We start from the raw sequence: 19141 nt of genomic DNA on the forward strand, positions 1-19141 counted from the left end.
GCCCCTGTCTGTCGTTTATTGAGAGCAGTTTAGCAACAAGGTTTAGTTGTTGTTTTTTAAAAAGGGGAATGCCCAGTTTTGATCCCCTCTACTATAAATAGCGACGAACCAAGAGCTCTCTCTTTCCTTTTCAGGGCAAGCAAAGCACACCAACCTTGCCTTTCAAGGAACCGCAACGAGGCATCTTTCAAGGCCACCAAACCGAAAAATGGACTGTCCTTATAATAGGAACTTTCGGGTAAGGGAAGCATTAACAGGCCCGTGGGCTAAGTCGGAAACTGACTGGTCCCTTTAACAAACTGTAGAGGGAAAGGGGGCGGCCACATTTCCCCCCCCCAGCACAATTCCTGAGCCAGCTGTCAACGGAGGGCACGGACCTCCTCCTGGAACCCATAACAGCAGGGAAACTCCTCCGCCCAGGAGAGAAATAAGGCACTAGGCGAGGCTTGGGGGCCGGTCGAGAGGTATAGATGGATGATGCCCTCCTGTCGCAAGGTCTGGTTTAGGCACGCCCTTTGGAAAGGAAAACTAGATTGCCTGGAGAGGCCGCCCCAGAGGAGGAGCGCGGACAGCCGAAACCATTTGGGGAGACGCCGGGGGGACGGGCAGAACACCTCCCCACTCTCCGCACCCCATAGGCAGAGACCCTGCGGCCTTCAAGGTGGGGGGGAAGTCCTCAGTGGACATCGGCCGTTCGCTGGGGGATGCAGCCTTCCATCTCGAGCGCCTCCGGCCAGCCCTCGTACTTGTTCGAGTTCTTGCTGTTCTTGACGTGCTGCGGAAGGAGCGAGAAAGAACATTTGCGAGGGTGGTTTAGCTTGGAAAGAAGGCGGTTAAGGGGAGACATGATGGAGGTCTATAACATTATGCAGTTTCAGTACCTTTATTGGCATACCAAGGGCAATCAAAAAGAGTAAACCTAGCCACTATACATCATTTTACCTCGCCTCTTAATTACATCACCAAGAAATTTGGCTACAGATTCAATAATCTCAGAACTTCGGGAGGATAACAACAAGTTAATCTTACTATCGTTGGCTTGATTAGCATAGTTTGATAGAAAAGGATCTAAAAGGGCAGCACGAATTTTGCAATAAAATGGACGTACAAAAGAATATGGTCAATACTTTCTATCTCCCCCATAACACAGTTACACACTCTAGCGGAGTATGGAATTTTCTTGTATCTCCCAAACAGAATGGCAGAAGGGAGAACATTAAAACGGGCTGGCATATAAGCTCTCCGAAGATGGGGAGCAGTAAGACAGGAGAAGTACTCTGGGAGAGAGTTTAATAACCCCCAATGTAGTGGTGAACAAAAAACATTATGCATGGTATGGAGAGAGTGGACGGGGAGAAGCTTGTCTCCCTCTCTCCTAATGCCAGAACGTGGGGTCATCTGCTGAAGCGGGAGGGTGAGAGATTCGAAACAGAAAAAAGGAAGTAGTACTTCTTCACACAACGCATCGCTAAATTGTGGAATTCCCTGCCCCAGGATGTGGTGATGGCTGCCAACTTGAACACATGAGGCTGCCTTATACTGAATTAGACCCTTGGTCCATCAAAGTCAGTACTGTCTACTCAGACCGGCGGCGGCTCTCCAAAGTCTCAGGCAGGGGTCTTTCACATCACCTACCTGCCTAGTCCCTTTGACTGGAGTTGCTGGGGATTGAATCTGGGACCTTCTGCATGCCAAGCAGATGCTCTACCACTGAGCCACGGCCCCTCCAATTTGGAAGGTTTTAAGAGGGGAGTGGACATGTTCATCGAGAGGGGTATTCATGGCTACTAGTCAAAATGGATACTAGTCATGATGCATACCTATTCTCTCCAGGACCAGAGGAGAATGCCTATTAGATTAGGTGCTTTGGAACACAGACAGGAGAATGCTGCTGCAGTCGTCTTGCTTGTGGGCTTCCTAGAGGCACCTGGTTGGCCACTGTGTGAACAGACTGCTGGACCTGATGGGCCTTGGTCTGATCCAGCGTGGCCTTGCTTATGTTCTTATGAGGGTGCTAGGCACCTCCTCAGCCACTTCTTTTCCTAGTGGCCCTCTAATGATTTTGAGCTTTGTTATCCCTACCCCTGGTCCGTCCTCTTCCTATCAACCTTTTGGGGTGGCATCTCAGACCCCAGGATACAAAGGGCCCCGCACTGACTATTACATACAAAGCCCTTCATGGCCTTGGTCCCTCACATGGTGAGGGTGTAGTGGTTAAGAGCGGTGGTTTGGAGCGGTGGGCTCTGATTCCCCACTCCACACCTGAAGCTAGCTGGGTGATCTTGGGCTTGTCACAGTCTCTCAGCCCCACCTACCTCACAGGGTGTCTGTTGTGGGGAGGGTAAGGGAAGGTCTGAATCTCCCTTAAGCGGCAGAGAAAGTCGGCATATAAAAACCGACTTTTCTTTTTCTAGCCAGCTGAATCAACCCTGGCGATCAATGGGGTGACAGATATTGCTGCCGGATCGCCCTAACATCCACTAGGTAGTTTTTACACCACTCATTTATTTATTTTATTCTATTTATAACTATTTAATGTATCATGCTTAAAAGCTCAGGCTTTGTTTCAGCTCTGTTTGAGATTTCTGTGTTTTCAGATTTCTGTAGAACAAAACCCATGGTGTCGTTCATCGGATGACCCATTCTGTCGCTAGTACTTGACTGACACTGCAGGATCCGCCTTGAGTCTCGGCAAGACAGGCAGACTATGCATAACCAAATAAATATTAAAATAACCTGCTCAAAGGGGCTCTTGTCCTGCACCCCTTTGGCACCAACGAAGACCCAGCTGTCCCGAAAGGCCAGGTCCTTAGCGACGCTGCTGCCCAGTTCGGTGAAGATTTTGCGGGTCTCTTCATTCATTCTGGAGAGGAAGAGAGAACTGTGAGGAAGAAAACCCCAGCAATGCTGATTCTACGACTCACTATGAATTTAGGCAGATTGTGAGAGGGAGGGCAGGAATGGATGCTCGGCTCTCGTGGCCCTTTCTTGCATACCCAGGATAATGCCGATCGCCACTTTGGGGTCAGGAAGCAATTTTTCTCCAGGCCAGCTTGCCAGGGATCTTGGAGGGTTCCCCCCCCCCCAACTTCTGGACATGGAGTAGGAGTCACTGAGGGGTGTGTTGGGGGGGAGGCAGTTGTGAATTTCCTGCATTGTGCAGGGGGGTGGACTAGATGACCCTGGTGGTTCCTTCCAACTGTATGATTCTATGATTCTCCTCATTAAATTTAGGGGTACCCTTTGACGTTTACCAGCCCTTTGACGTTTACCAGCCCTCTTCCCCTGTGTGATCCCTCTCAATATAGAGCTATCTCTCTGGCCAGATTTAACATTTTGCCTTCTGCGCTACTTGAGAAGGCAGATTTCGGAAAATTCCTCTGTCTGACAGGCTCTGCCCTTGTGACGATAATTGTATAGAAACAGTTGCTCACATTTTATTTTATTGCAGTCTTTACACAGAACCTCGTAATGAACCACTAAGCCCCCTGTTGGTAAACAGACTGAACATCTTAGATTCTTGTAACATTCTCTATTTATTGAACAATCGCTCGCCCCAAATATTGGGGATGGTGGCACAGTTTTTAAAATTTGTTTAAAAATGCCCGCCGAACAGCTAATTAGATGGCAGTCTCAACAAACGGTATTTCTCAATGTAGCCGCCTTTTAACCATATTATAAAGGGCACCTGGTAACATTTCCATTCCTTTTATAACCTTTTGAATTGTGTTTGTATGTCAATAAAGGAATGCTGATGATGAGCGTGGTGTAGTGGTTAAGAGCGGTGGTTTGGAGTGGTGGACTCTGATCTGGAGAACCGGGTTTGCTTCTCCTACTCCTCCACCTGAGCGGCTGAGGCCACTCTGGTGAACTGGATTTGTTTTCCCACTCCTCCACATGAAGCCAGCTGGGTGACCTTGGGCTAGTCACAGCTCTCTTAGAGCTCTCTCAGCCTCACCTACCTCTCAGGGTGTCTGTTGTGGGGAGGGGAAGGGAAGGGTGATTGTAAGCCGGTTTGAGTCTCCCTTAAGTGGTAGAGAAAGTTGGCATATAAAAACCAACTCTTCTGATGATGATGATGATTCTATGATTCGAACAGTGGCAAACATGGAAGAACGGTTGTGTACAGCAGCTAGAGGTCCAACGCTGACCCTAGACTCTGGTAGGAACCATAACGCTCGACTCCTTTCTCAGAGCTCGTTCGCACACGTGTCACCGTTGTTCAGCAACTGCGTCCAGCGCAACCTTGGGTGCACATCCAAGCAAAACTTTTTGTCTCGTTTCAGTAGAGCTTGCTTTGTATGTGCATCAGGTGTCATGAGATCATGGGAGGGACATGCATGTGTGAAGGTGCCCTCAAAGGACACACTGCTGGGAACAAGGGAAGACTTCCTCCCAGCCCAGGGGTGGGAGACGTCAGGCCTGGGGGGGGGCGTTTAAGGCCCGCGGAATCATTTGGTCTGGCCCTTTGTGGGTCCTGGCAGATCTCTAGCTCAGAAGGATCTAAAACTGGCGATCCGCCCCTTCCCGCAGATAGGAATAGCCTCTATTCAAGGCAGATGTGAGTTTGTTTTGCAGAGAAAAAGAACCTTTCCCCCCCCCCTTGCAGAAGAGCCATTAGCTATAGAGCTGCTAGGACCGCCCAAGAAACTGTGTTAACCCTTTCCCACCCGGGCCGTGGAGACACCGAACACAAGTAACAACACGGTGGCAGTGAATCCATACCAGCTGCCCCCCCACCCAGTCATACTCACTCACTTTGTGGCAGGGTCATCGTACGAGGCCACGAAGACCAGCGTCCCCTCATGCAGCATCCGGATGAATTTCAACAACTCGCTCACATCTGAAGGAGACGGAGAGAGGAGAGACAGAAAGGTTAAGGGCAGAAGGCCTCTGTGGCCGTTCTCCCAAATTCCGCACAGACCGTTGGCAAGCTACGATTCTGCGGCAGCACAGAAAAGCTGCAAAATGCAGCACCAAGTACAGATTTTATTGAGGTGAAGCACAGCGTAAGTACGATTGTTCTGTTGATCTGACATGGTTGACCTTGCCACCTCTCCCTCAAACTGGTGTTGACACATTTAACTACAGACTGGGTAAAAAGTAGTTTATGCCCCTACCTTGCAGGAAGGATTAATAGATCAGAAGGGGGCGGGGAAGAAACTGCACCAGTTAACTACATACTGGGTAAAAAGTAGCTGGGTAAAAAGTAGCTTATTGCCCTACCTTGCAGGAAGGATTAAAACAGGGGTGGGGAACCTTTTTCCTGCCAAGGGCCATTTGCACATTTATAACATCATTCGGGGGCCATACCAGGTGTAGATCTCCCGGTGGGGGGGGAGAGGCTAGGGTTGCCAGGTCTCCAGCCACCACCTGGAGGTTGGCAACCCCAGGACAGGTCACGCAGAGAAGGCCTGGAGGGCGCCCCCGCTCCCCTGGTCCTCCCCCCTCCCAGGAGGGAGGGCAGCCAGCGGTGGGCCCGAGCAAACGAGGCACCAGGGGTCAATCGGCAAGGGAGGAAGGGAGGAAGGAAGGAAAACAGAGAAAGAGAAAAAGGGAGAGAGGGAGAAAGAAATGGAAAGAGGGGGAGAAAGAAAAGGACGGAGGGAGACAGACAAAGAAAGAGACAGAGAGGGAGAGCGAAAAGCCTTCCCGCCCACACACACACCCGCCGGCCCCACACGACCTGGCCCCAGGCTCCATGCCCTCCCCCCCCCAGAGCCCACAAAAGGCCCCCCGAAGCCCGATCGGCTCCTGCGCGCATGCTCTGCTGCCGGGAGCTGCGGGCCTCTTCCCCCCCTCGCTGCTCAACAGCCGACAGGCAGCAAGAGGGGCTTACAGTGTGCCCCGGTGTTCCTGCACGCTGCGGCTATAGGGGACAGCCTTGGGGGAAGCGTCCCTCCCCCTCCTCTCGCCAACCAACAGCCGTCAGTCGGCGAGAGGAGGTCCAAAGGGCGCCACAGCGCCCTTGCAAGCCGTGGCCCCAGGAACACCCTCAGGGAGGGCTGCCCTGCACCGTGCCTCCGCGGCAGGGCCTCGGAGCTCCTGAGGGCCACAAAAAATGTCCTCGGGGGTCGCATACGGCCCCCGGGCCTGAGGTTCCCCATCCCTGGATTAAAAGATCAGAAGGAGGTGGGGAAGAAACTGCACCAATGTGTCAAAGAAAAACTGGAAGTTTCACTGAGGGCTTTGCTCTCTCTAACCAGATAGCAAAAATTAAGGTACATGATAAGATGGCACAAGGGTGCATCTGCTTGCAGTTTTCTCTCAGGTATTGGGTACATTTGCAAATCTGCTTGTACAAAACTAAGGCATTTATAACTTTTAAAGTCCTTTAAGTATGTCAATTGTATCTGCTAAGAAAGTTGTAAATATGTCAAATATTGCAACTGTATATCCTAAGTTATAAATGATGCATTATATATAGTTAAAGCAGTAAAATTAGTTTGGGTTTGATAGAACAAGAAGAAATGCATATATTTCCATTTCCCTCCAAATTTCAAAAGCCCCCCCCAAAAAAACCCCGTTTTTTTCCCGTGGCTTCAAAATTTCCGGAAATTTTACATCTCTATGTCAAATCCAAGAGGGATGGCAGCATGGTATAGACTGATCTTTTCAGCTCTCGGAAGCTAAGTAAGGTCACTACTTGGATGGGAGACCACCAAGGAGAACTCCACATGAAGCTGCCTTCTACTCAATCAGACCATCAAGGTCCATCAAAGTCAGTATTGTCTACTCAGACCGGCAGTGGCTCTCTAGGGTCTCAGGCAGAGATCTTTCACATCACCTACTTGCCTGGTCCCTTTAACTGGAGATGCCGGGGATTGAACCTGGGACCTTCTGCATGCCAAGCAGATGCTCTACCACTGAGCCATGGCCCCTCCCCTAGAGGAAGGCAATGGCTAACCACCTCTGCTTAATTATTTGCCTTGAAAACCCCTTGCTGGGGTTGCCATAAGTCGGCTGTGACTTGACAGCACTTTACACACACACGCATGCCTCCCACTCACCTCCTGCCCACATGTCGAAGAACTTGGCATCGATCAGCTCTCCGTTCACGCCTGCAAGCAGAGCAGAAGAGCGTTAGCGCCTGGCTGTGCCTCACCCTACAGCCCCATCCTTCTTGACCCACCATCCCACCTCACCGTTGACGAGAGCAATGTTCAGGCCTCGGCCCACGTTGTTCTTCACGCTGCTCATTAGCCTGAAAGGAAAACCGAGGGGCGGGTTGGGAACAGTTAGGGTTGCCAATTTCCAGGCGGCGGCTGGAGATCTCCTGGAACTACGACTGATCTCCAGGCCACAGAGATCAGCTCCCCTGGAGCAATACATGCAGAGGTATAATACAATCCCATTGATTTGATAAGTTGAATGTGATTTTGGAATATAATTTTGATATGTTAATATTGTTATGTATGTTTTGAACATCATGTAAAGCTCCTTTATTATGTATTACTTGCAAGTTTGTAATTTTTATACTTTTAGCCGGATTATCACCAACTGCAAGAAGTTCCTTTGGGCTGGTTGAGTCTAGAAGCGGAGACGGAGTGACTCCCGGTTCATATCGGACAAGGATCGGGCAAGCAATTTTCGCCTGGCAGTGCCAATTAATGGGCAGCTGATGAAGATGTATGGAAACAGGTTATAATTACTGGATACCTGCACTGCCTATTGTTAATTTTTTGGACCATCGAGGACTCTGATAATATAAAAAAGACACTTATTGTTGGATTCTTGAGCTTGTATGGTTAAATTGACCAAGTATGGTTGTACTATAATGTATGATGCTTGAATACATATGGTTGTATACATTATGAGGAGTCTACAGAATATTTTAATTGTTAGTATGTTTTGGGCCATTGTAGCTGCGCTTGGTTATACTAGGTTTGAAAGAAGCTCGAGATTGTTTTGGTTGCCCCTGGAGGAAATGGCAGCTTCGGAGAGCGGACTCTGTGAAATCACATCCCCTCTAAGTATTCTCCCCTCCCCAAATTCCACCTTCCTGAGGCTCCGGCCCCAAATCTCCAGGAATTTTCCCAAGCTAGGGCTGGCAACCCTAAGAACAGTCCCCACCAACAGATCTCTTAGCAAAGCCACACGTGCTGAGCCTTTTCCTCTGGAATAAGCCGCCCATAGGCAAGATGCAAGCGGGTGCAGTGCTCACAGGCTTTGTGTCGCCAGACTTGATTGGGTGGGCTTCAGCAACAAGTTGAACACATGAAGCTGCCTTATATTGAATCAAACCCTTGGTCCATCAAAGTCGGTATTGTCTACTCGGCAGCGGCTCTCCAGGGTCTCAGGCAGAGGTCTTTACCATCACCACTTGCCTAGTCCCTTTAACTGGAGATGCCGGGAACTGAACCAGGGACCTCCTGCATGCCAAGCAGATGCTCTGCCACTGAGCCATGGCCCCTTCCACTAGTCTAATCCTGCACTGTGCCTCAGTCTGATCCAGCATGGCTTTTCTTATGTTCTTATTTCTCAATTTGTTAGGTAACTAATACTGCTCAGAATTTAAAAGGTACGGTGCTGGATTAGGCCAGTGGTCCATCTAGTCACATGAAGATACGAAGCTGCCTTATACTGAATCAGACCCTCTGTCCATCAAAGTCAGGATTGTCAACTCAGACTGGCAGCAGCTCTACAGGTTCTCAAGAAGAGGACTTTCCCATCATCTACTGCCTGGTGTTTTTAACTGGAGGTGCTGGGGATTGAACTTCGCACCTTCTGCATGCAAAGCAGAGGCTTTTTCACAGAGCCACAACATCCTTGTTTCAAATGGGATCTGGCCAGCAGCCAGGGAAGAATGGGCATTTGCACTCTGCTTTCATTGACACAGGAGAACACATGAAGCTGCCTTCTATTGAGTCAGACCCTTGGTCCATTGAAGTCAGTATTGTCTACTCAGACCGGCAGCAGCTCTCCAGGTCTTAGGTAGAGGTCTTTTCACATCACCTAGTCCCTTTAACTGGAGGTGCCAGGGATTGAACCTGGGACCTTCTGCATGCCAAACAGATGCTCTACCACTGAGCTATGGCCCTTCCCCTACTGAATCAGACCCTTAATCGAAGTCGGTATTGTCTACTCACACTGGCAGCGGCTCTCCAGGGTCTCAGGTAGAGGTCTTTTCACATCACCTACTTGCCAGGTCCCTTTAACTGGAGATGCTGGGGATTGAACCCAGGACCTCCTGCATGCTAAGCAGAGGCTCTACCACTGAGCCACGGCCCCTCCCTCCCTCCTGCACCACACACTCACATCTTATCCTCCAGGCAAATCTTGGGCCCGATGACATTGGCCGCCCCACTGGTGATCCGGAAGGCGAAGGTCTGGTCTGGGCAGGCTTGGGACAGCCCACACTTGTACCTCTTGGGCCGGGGCTCTGAAAAGGCAGCGCGCGAGACAGGAAAAACACAATGAGACGAGAAACCAGCAAAGGCCAGACGCCCCAAGCTCGGAGGGACTCTTTTGCGCCTAGCTTGGTGGCCTCTTGCAGTGCGGTCTTATGCGGAGTGACTCTAGTCTGAGCCCGACAGAGTGATAGTAAGGTTTCCCCACTCCGACACATGAAGCCAGCTGGGTGACCTTGGGCTAGTCACAGCTCACTTAGAGCTCTCTTAGCCCCACCAATCTCACAGGGTGTCTGTTGTGGGGAGGGCAAGGGAAGGTGATTGTAAGCCGGTTTGATTCTCCCTTCAGTGGTAGAGAAAGTCAGCATATAAAAGCCAACTCTTCCTCTTCTTCTAACCTTAATGCCCAGAAGCATCCTGTGCCCTTAGAATGGTGGAAGCTATCAAAGTGCTCTCCACTCGTGGATCTGCTGGAGGCCTGGGTCACCAACCCTTCTGAGATTTAAAGTCTTCTCCAATTACAATTATGTGCCCCGTGGCGCAGAGTGGTAAGCTGCAGTACTGCAGTCCGAGCTCTGCTCACGCCCTGTTCGATCCCGACGGAAGTCGGTTTCAGGCAGCCGGCTCAAGGTTGACTCAGCCTTCCATCCGTCCGAGGTCGGTCAAATGAGTCCCCAGCTTGCTGGGGGTAAAGTGTAGACGACTGGGGAAGGCGATGGCAAACCACCCCGTAAACATAGTCTGCCTAGTAAACGTCGGGATGTGACGTCACCCCACAGGTCAGTAATGACCCGGTGCTTGCAGAAAGCACAGCCTTTACCTTTACCCTTTTACTAGTTACAGAACCCATACCCACCTGAACCAAACAGCTCCCAAAAATCACTATCCCTGGATTTAACTGTCAGCAAGGGCTTTGTTTGCAGTTGCTTCACTTACACTGCAACCCCTTTGCGCAAATCTTTACCGCCTTTCCTGGTATGTTCCCCAGAGAACAATACAATCATCAAATACTAATCTGCTGGTGGTCCCTGGCCCAAACAGTGTTTGGCTGGCCTTTACCAAGGCCAGGGCCTTTTCTGCCCTGGCCCCTGTCTGATGGAATGAGACCAGGGCCCTGCGGGGCCTTAAGGATTTCTGCAGTGCCTGCAAGACAGAGCGATTCCACCAGGCCTACGGCTGAGGCCAGCTACGGTTTCTTTTCCATCAATGCTGGCCTCCCTACCCCCCTGAATTTATTCTATCTGGGGGGGGCTTGAACTGCCTGCAGGCCCTACTGCGGCCTATATGTCACAATCAAGTGCGCCATCTGATACACGCTGATCCTTATTCATTGACGTCACGGGGCAGTTTCGATCGTTGTTTTAATAAGATTTTATTTGTATTTTATTGTAGAATTTTATGTGATTATGTGAGCTGCCCTGGGCCCGGCTTTTGCTGGGGAGGGCGGGTTATAAACTTAATAAAATAAATAAGTAAGTAAATGAATAAATTAATAAGGTGTGCCTGAGCTCCCAGAAACATGGAGCTTCTTCCTGCACTGCCAAGGGCCCCCCTCTTCCACCACTGCTCTAGTCAGGATGCCAGTTTTGTCCGGAGAGCGCAGCTGACAAACTGACTTCTAGACTGAGCTGCAATCGCTGTGTGGTTTCTTTGCCCCAGGTACCTGGGACCTAGATTCCTGAAGGGGGTTTTCTGATACCCAGCACACAGTGATCGGGTCCAGGATCTTTATGGTCGTTTATGCCTAGGAATTTTCTACTGGGAATCTATGCACCAAGCTCGAATCAAGTCCCTGCCTCTTTAAATGCTGCTTTGTAACTGGCTTACTTTGTAGAGCTTACTGTGAGAGAAAACCCCCCCCAAAAAACCCAATTGCTGCATAAAAAAGCATTTTAAGAACAAAAACCAAACAAACGGAGCAATCTGAAAGGGGGGGAGGAATCCAAGCCTCGGTTTTAAAAAGCCTTTCTTCTGCTCAGAAAGAGCTCCCAGGAAGCAGGAAGCATTTGAATCCCCGCCTCTTTACACGCTGCTTTGTAATTGGCTGTGAGAGAAACCAAGCTTGCGTGTCCCCCACTTTGCCTTCTGCACGGGGATTTCACCCAGGCTGAGCTCAAGCGAGAGGGAAGAATCGGGTTAACAGAGGAACGGGAAGTCCCAGAATTTGTGAGGGCTGGCAGCGAGGTCATCTCTAATGGATGGAAAACTCATGCGTAACTCCAAGGAACGACCGAGACAGACTGGGGGCGAACATGAGTGAAAGTACCCATGCATAAATGACCTCAGTCTCAGCCCTGCTACCCAACATCGTTTTGAAACATGCTGGGAAATGAACTTGGAACCTAAAGGTGGGGTGTGAGCATCTCAAGACATATAAACCACGCAAGGTACATGCTCTGGCCCTCTCCCTAACAGGGCCTACATGGGGGGGGGGAATTAATCTGCTTCTGGCACAGGCAGACCAGAACATTCCCTTGAATGTGAAGGGAAAGTTTCAGTCAGGAAGAAACCTCACCTCTCCAGACACTTCCCACAGTCTGCGGTACAACCCTTCGCACCCCCCCACCCCTTTCAACTCATCTGAACTCACTGCGACGCCTACTGTAGCTGTCTTTTATTTGTACCAGGACCATTCTGGGCTGAGCATACATTCCGTTCCAACCTGACAACGGAGGGGGGGGAAGAGTCAAGAAGGGGCGAGGGGTACGTCGGTTGGTCGGTAGGCAACACAGACACACAGTCAGGAAGGCAACACACAGAAGACAGGAGAGGTTACGCAGTACGTACCCTAGACACCCAATGACTTGAGCAATACCTAGGAACTTGCTCTGTACAAATTGCTCTCTGGCCATCCCAAGCACAGGCCCTATTGGAGTAGGACTGGGAGTCAACCGTGCCGCCCATCTTGAATGTGGGTTCTGTAACCTCAAGAGATCTTTGCAACTGATGCTACGTGACACTCTATCAGTCCCTCGGACTGAGATGACTCCCTCCCAACTTTTGGGAACAACTTTCCCCTGTGTACAACCCCTTGCAAACTTTACGTCATGCCGTAAGCCGGCTCCCTCCCCTCCCCTCTCTTCCTCAAGACCCAAGGTGACAATGGATACTAGGAAGCCATTTAGTGTTCCTCAACTGTGAGACGTGGAGCTTCACTCCTGGGTGGCTCTTAACAAGGGCAGAAAAGGGTCAAAGGTTTGCAAGAGGGGAGGACAGGGAAGAATCCCAGGAGAACTAAGCCAAAGGTACCTACCTGCGCTGGGAGGACTCTCAGGGTCTGCAGGGAAGCAAAGAAAGGGTAGCATCAGCGAGAGCCACAGTGCTTGTCCTGCCTCGCTACATCATTCCCCGGGAACCCAAGACCATAGTTCACTTATTTAAAAAAATCAATTATTTGAGGGTTTCACTTTAACCAGATTTGGAGGAAATATTCAAAGAGCCGGGCAAGATGGGCCCACCTCAGCCTTTCGGCTTAAAGTACGGACGTCTCTGCTGCATCAGGCCAACCATCTTTCAGAACGACTCCTACCTTGCAACAACTCAGGGACTAACTCTACATCACATTATCCCCTTGTTCTCCCCATGTCCACCATAAGGACTTACAATCAGAAGCAGTTCCTGTGCGGGGAATTCAATTTCCAGTGGCCATTTTCCTGACCTGACACAGCTTCTTCTTTTTGCCGTCAAGTCGCAACCAACTTATGGCTACTCCGTAGGGTTTTCAAGTCGGGAGACATTCAGAGGTGGTTTGCCATTGCCTGCCTCTGCACAGCAACCCTGGACTTCCTTGGTGGTCTCCCATCCAAGTACGAACCAGGGCAGACCCTGCTTAGCTTCCGCGATCTGACAAGATCGGGCTAGCCTGGGCCATCCAGGTCCGGGCAGAGACAGACAGAGGTGGTTTGCCATTGCCTGCCTCTGCGTAGCAACCCCGGACTTCCTTGGTGGTCTCCCATCCAAGTACGAACCAGGGCCGACCCTGCTTAGCTTCCGAGATCAGGCTCTCCTGAGCTATCCAGGTGAAGGAACAGCCATAGGGAGCCAATATTTGCCTCCATGGAGAAACTTACAGCTATGGCTAAGTGAAAGTGTCTCCATAAATTACAAAGGGCTATCTGTGATAAGAGTCTTCAGCCTCTCTCTGGTGGCTCTTCCAGCGGATGAACGCAGAGAGAAACTAGAGGGTGCTCAGATGCATTTGATGCTCAGCTGAGCTCAATAAGGGTTTCTCTTTCTTTTTTCTCTCAATAAGGGTCTCTCTCGGCCTTATTCTTCGTGGCTTAGCGTTACCTGGGGTTATGCCATCCAAACAATGAGGCCAAAACAACCAATGGTGCCGAGATGTTTTATCTGTTGCCCCAGAAGGTTGGACCAGAACTAACGGGTTGAAATTAAATCAAAAGAGTTTCCATCTAGACATTAGGAAGAACTTTCTGTCTAGACATTAGGAAGAACTTTCTAACAGTTAGAGCAGTTCTTCAGTGGAACAGGCTTCCTCGGGAGGTGGTGAGCTCTCCTTCCCTGGAGGTTTTGAAGCAGAGACTAGATGGCCATCTGTCAGCAATGCTGATTCTATGACTTTAGGCAGATCATGAGAGGGAAGGCACCTTGGCCATTTTCTGGGCATGGAGTATGGGTCACTGGGGGTGTGGGTGGGGGAGGTAGTTTGAAATTTCCTGCATTGTGCAGGGGGTTGGACTAGATGACCCTGGTGGTCCTTTCCAGCTCTATGATTCTATGAACATACAGCTTCCTCCTTAGCTCAGCATTTAGCACCTCAAAAAATGCTTTGGTGGATCACAGCAATATATATACAAATTCAGCCTTCCGTTTCCACAGCTGCTAGCCAGATGCAAGTTCACAAGTAGGTCAGGGAGGGATCCAAACTTGCTACCTCATGTGACCTCCCCCAACATCTGGTCTTCGTAAGTATGCTACTTCTGAAGTTAGAGGCGCCTTGTAGCTATCAGGTGTTGATAGACATATTCAAGGAGGATAGGTCTTCTGTATTTAAAAGGAATCTAAACCCTACTGCCAATTCCACACAGCTGCCTCTAGATCTAGCAATCCCAGCCTCCCCCCATTTTCCCCCTGCACCTAGAAAAATAGATGGAAGCAAAGTACAGAGACGCAAAAATCAGAAAGGCAGTGATAACTGCAAGGCCGATCCCTTCCTAGCCTCCTGTTCCTCCTCTTTCATTTTGCTGCTCGGGTTCTTACTGTTGAGAAGCTGCTGCAGACGAGAGAAGCCGCTCTGGGTACCCAACAAGATGCTGACGAGGATCCAGGTCAGGCCGGCAGTCAAGATGATTACAACGACACGAAGAGGACCTGAGGCAGTTGAGAAGGAGAAGATCAGGTGGGCAGCAGGAACAACCAAGTCCTCCTTGAGAATAGAGTTTCCTTCTGGGGAATGTTCCCTCATCCCCCATTCCCCTCCCTCTGACAAGAAGATACTCTGCCTTCTTTCAGATCACTGGCTGTTGCCATCCTAAGCATAATTACTTATAAGAGGACTGTCCTCTAGATTTGCAATGTACCACCTGGGCCAATTGACTTGGCAGATTCACCTTTTGTATTTGTGTGTGTGTTTTTTAAAATAAATTATGAGAAAATAAACATTATTTTTTAAAAAAGAGAAAGGAACCCGAGGGGCAGTTGTCCATAAGAACATAAGAAAGGCCACGCTGGATCAGACCAGGGCCCATCAAGTCCAGCAGTCTGTTCACACAGTGGCCAATCAGGGACCTCTAGGAAGCCCCCAAACAAGACAACTGCAGCAGCATGGTCCTGCCTGTGCTCCACACCTAATATAATAGGCATGATCCTCTGATACTGGAGAGAACAGGTATGCATCATGACTAGCATCCATTGGGACTAGTAGCCATGAAAACCCCTCTCCTCCATGAACACATCCACTCCCCTCTTCAAGCCTTCCAAGTTGGCAGCCATCACCACATCCTGGGGCAGGGAGTTCCACAATTTAACTATGCGTTGTGTGACATCCTGACCACGATAGCTTCCTCCCATTGCCTTGGAGATAAAGGGCTCTCCGAGGGCCAAAAAAGCCATTCCGTTCATTAAACAGGTTGCACTGAAAATCTTCCCCTACCTCTCTCTCATTGCCCTCAGAGAGACAGCAGCTGTTGGGAACTCATTCCCCCAGGGCCTCAAAGGCCAGGGAAAAATTGGGACTGCAGTGTGGGAAAAGGGGGAGGGGGCTTCAGCCTCCTGCCACCCACCGTTTTCCCAATCTGAGGGCCCCAGGAGGCTCAGTTTGCCCATTGAGACTGCAAATCTCCTGAAGAGTAGGGTTGCCAGGTCCCTCTTCGCCACCGGCGGGAGTTTTATGGAGTGGAGCCATCATGCTTAATGAAGACTTTGTGATCATTTATACATGTACCTGATGGACTTTTAAAACTATTTTTCTATATATATATCCACTACCTGGAGGTTGGCAACCCTACCAATGGTGGTCTCCCATCCAGGGACTAGCCAAGGCCAACCCTGTTTAGCTTCTGAGATAGGGTTGGCAGCTCCAGATTGGGAAATAACTGGAGATTTTGGGGGTGGAGCCTGAGGAGGGAGGGGTTTGGAGAGGGGAGGGACTTCAATGCCATAGAGTCCAATTGCGAAAGTGGCCATTTTTTCCAGGGGAACTGATCTGCCGGCTGGAGATCAGCAGTTGTAACAGCAGATCTCCAGCTAGTACCTGGAGGCTGGCAACCCTCCATATTTACTAAGGTTGCCAGGTCCTTCTTAGCCACCGGCGGGAGGTTGTTGGAGTGGAGCCTGAGGAGGGCAGGGTTTGGAGAGGGCAGGGACTTCAGTGCCATAAAGTCCAATGGCCAAAGCAGCCATTTTCTCCAGGTGAACGGATCTCTATCGGCTGGAGATCAGTTGTAATAGCAGGAGATCTCCAGCTAGTACCTGGAGGTTAGCAACCCTACCTGATGAGTTGCACATTACATTTCCACAGCAGGGCAAATAGCAGCTACCTAGGGTGCCTTCAGGACAGGAAAATATTATGTGCTGGGGGGGGAGAGGTAGAAGCCTTCTCTCTGTGTACCGCGGTCTCAATCTGAGTCAGGCCCACATACGTCTGGGAAATGCTGTACTTTGGATTATACCTCTCCACCTGACCTGGGGATGCCCCAACAGAAGAAAGATGTAGACAAGCTGGAAAGTGTCCAGAGGAGGGCAACAAAGCTAGTGAGGGGTCTGGAGACCAAGTCCTATGAGGAAAGGTTGAAGGAGCTGGGGATGTTTAGCCTGGAGTGGAGAAGACTGAGAAAACCATCTTCAAGTACTTGAAGGGCTGTCATAGAGAGGATGGTGCCGAGTTGTTTTCTGTTGCCCCAGAAGGTCGGATCAGAACCAACGGGTTGAAATTAAATCAAAAGAGTTTCCGTCTAGACATTAGGAAGAAATTCCTAACAGTTAGAGCTGTTCCCCAGTGGAACAGGCTTCCTCAGGAGGTGGTAAGCTCTCCTTCCCTGGAGGTTTTGAAGCAGAGGCTAGAGGGCCACCTGTCAGCAATCCTGATTCTATGACCTTAAGCAGATGATGAGAGGGAGGGCATCTTGGCCATCTTCTGGGCATGGAGTAGGGGTCACTGGGGGTGAGGGGGAGGAGGTAGCTTGGAATTTCCTGCTTTGTGGAGGGGTTGGACTAGATGTCCCTGGTGGTCCCTTCCAACTCTATGATTCTACGTAACACATATTCAGGCCTGAGCTCCTGCCAGCTAGAACTCACCTGCCAGTCTCATGGTCCCTTGCCAGTGTCCGGAACCAGAGAGAACCCAAAGCTTCTACACTCCTGAGGTGCCAGGGCTGGAGAAGGATTCTGCTGCGGGTTGGTCACATGCCCCTTTCAAGCTGCAGAAATAAGCAAGGACAACCTGAATCAGCCAAAACAGCTTTCAAAAAATAGTATTTCTGTTGTAGTGCAGCCTGAGCCATTCCCAAAGACTCAGAGACAATCAACCACGTGTTCAGTTAAAACTTAAGCACGCAAATCCGAACCCACCCAACTCTCATAACATCCAGCAAGCTAGTCGAAATAAAAGAGCCCTGTCCTGCTTCCGTTTCATGCATTATGTGGCAATCATCAATTATGTGGGTCATCCCCACTCATTGGGGAGTCACAACCAACCCCTGGCTTCCTGGTTACATTTAAAATTGTGGATGCTGCCAAAGCTCATAATAATAAAAAGTCTATAAAATAAAAATAAAAATTATCAGCTAAGTATTCACATAAAATCTGTGGGGACGGAACCTGAGGAGGGCGGGGATTTGTGAGGGGAGGGACTTTAATGGGGTGTAATGCCATAGAATCCACCTTCCAAAGCGGCCATTGTCTCCAGGGGAACTGATCTCTGTTGCCTGGAGATCAGTTGTAATAGCAGGAGATCTCCAGCCACCAGCTGGAGGTTGGCGACCCTAGTTGCCAGGAGGGGCCCCTTTCATCTGCACACCCTCCATCCCAGCCTGAATGGATGTACTGCAGGGTGACACTGTGAGCAAGTCCCACGAGGCACACACCAAACATGAGGAGCGCTGCCATGTTTTGAGTTTCACAGGGAGACTGTGCGGTGCTGAACACAGCAGGGGACCACAAGCAACTAGCCTTGTTGGGAGAAATCAGGGCATGCAAACAACCCCTGCATCAATGAAGCCACACCGAGCAACCTCTCCCTGTATTGTCTTTTACATGAGATGCAATCACTGACCATTAACACAATTCCCAGGTTAAATGCCCTGTGACAGTTGGGAACCCCGGATTCAAAGCTTCCAGTTGTCCACAATGTGTGTGTGTGTGTTAAGTGCCGTCAAGTCACTTCCGACTCATGGCGACCCTATGAATGAAAGTCCTCCAAAATGTCCTATCTTTGACAGCCTTGCTCAAATCTTGCAAATGGAAGGCTGTGGCTTCCTTTATTGAGTCAATCCATCTCATGGTCCACAATGCTCCTGCCCAATACTTGACTCACCTTACTATCTTCAGTTTCTACAATCCTGAATCACAGTTCAATCAAAAACTGCCCTTCCTGATGCCATTCAGTCAGTTCTATAGTTTTCTCCTGATTACTCTCAAGTATTCCCTATTATGGGTGTGAAAGCTGGACAATGAAGAAAGCTGATAGGAAGAAAGTAGATTCCTTTGAAATGTGGTGTTGGAGGACAGTGTTACGGATACCGTGGACTGCCAAAAAAAAACCAAATCAGTGGGTTATATAGCTCAAATCAAGCCTGAACTGACCCTAGAAGCTAAAATGACTAAACTGAGGCTGTCGTTCTTTGTTCGCATTTTGAGAAGACAAGGGTCACTGGAAAAGACAATCGTGCTAGGAAAAGTTGAAGGCAGCAGGAAAAGAGGAAGACCCAACAAGAGATGGATCGACTCTACAAAGGAAGCCACAGCCCTCAGTTTGCAAGACCTGAGCAAGGCTGTTAAAGATAGGACGTTTTGGAGGACATTGATTCATAGGGTCGCCATGAGTCGGAAGCGACTTGACGGCACTTAACACGCACACATTCCCTTATCCTCTGTTGTAACCTTTTGTTTCCTTTAAAAAAACCATTTTACTATGGGCCAAAAATAGTATAACTAACCAATCCTTAGATCCAGGAAAGAGAGTATCTGATCCTGGATACCAGCTGAACTTCAACAGACACCCAACATGGTATCCCTCCCTCTTCCATCCCATTTCTTCACAACATAGGACAGCTAACCTTTGCTCTCCCCCTGATCTATACCCCCCAATTTTCCAAGCCACTATTCCCCATTTT

General features: G+C 49.7%; 1 protein-coding gene across 2 annotated transcripts; it reads right to left on the bottom strand.

The window, feature by feature from the left end:
* Positions 1-670: 670 nt before the first annotated feature.
* FAM3A (FAM3 metabolism regulating signaling molecule A) lies at positions 671-17144 on the bottom strand. 2 transcript variants are annotated; one of them, XM_056858888.1, is made up of 9 exons: positions 17106-17144; positions 14571-14681; positions 12604-12627; positions 9259-9382; positions 7146-7204; positions 7011-7061; positions 4759-4843; positions 2737-2863; positions 671-775 (listed from the first exon to the last, which is right to left on the bottom strand). In XM_056858888.1, the coding sequence occupies exons 1-9, from the start codon at positions 17116-17118 to the stop codon at positions 677-679; spliced, it is 693 nt and encodes a 230-aa protein (XP_056714866.1). In that variant the 5' UTR covers positions 17119-17144; the 3' UTR covers positions 671-676. The 2 variants fall into 2 exon arrangements, with proteins under 2 accessions (XP_056714866.1, XP_056714875.1); XM_056858897.1 differs by lacking the exon at positions 7011-7061.
* Between the last annotated feature and the right edge of the window lie 1997 nt (positions 17145-19141).

The sequence above is a fragment of the Euleptes europaea genome, chromosome 1 (genome assembly GCF_029931775.1).
Source record: "Euleptes europaea isolate rEulEur1 chromosome 1, rEulEur1.hap1, whole genome shotgun sequence".
NCBI lineage: Eukaryota > Metazoa > Chordata > Lepidosauria > Squamata > Sphaerodactylidae > Euleptes > Euleptes europaea.

Excerpts from the sequence above, each read along its gene's own strand:
- FAM3A (XM_056858888.1), bottom strand. Across the intron at positions 9,383-12,603 it reads TGAGAGTCCTCCCAGCGCAG|AGCCCCGGCCCAAGAGGTAC; the intron begins GTAGGTACCTTT and ends CTGCCTTTTCAG. Across the intron at positions 776-2,736 it reads ACAAGAGCCCCTTTGAGCAG|CACGTCAAGAACAGCAAGAA; the intron begins GTTATTTTAATA and ends CTCCTTCCGCAG.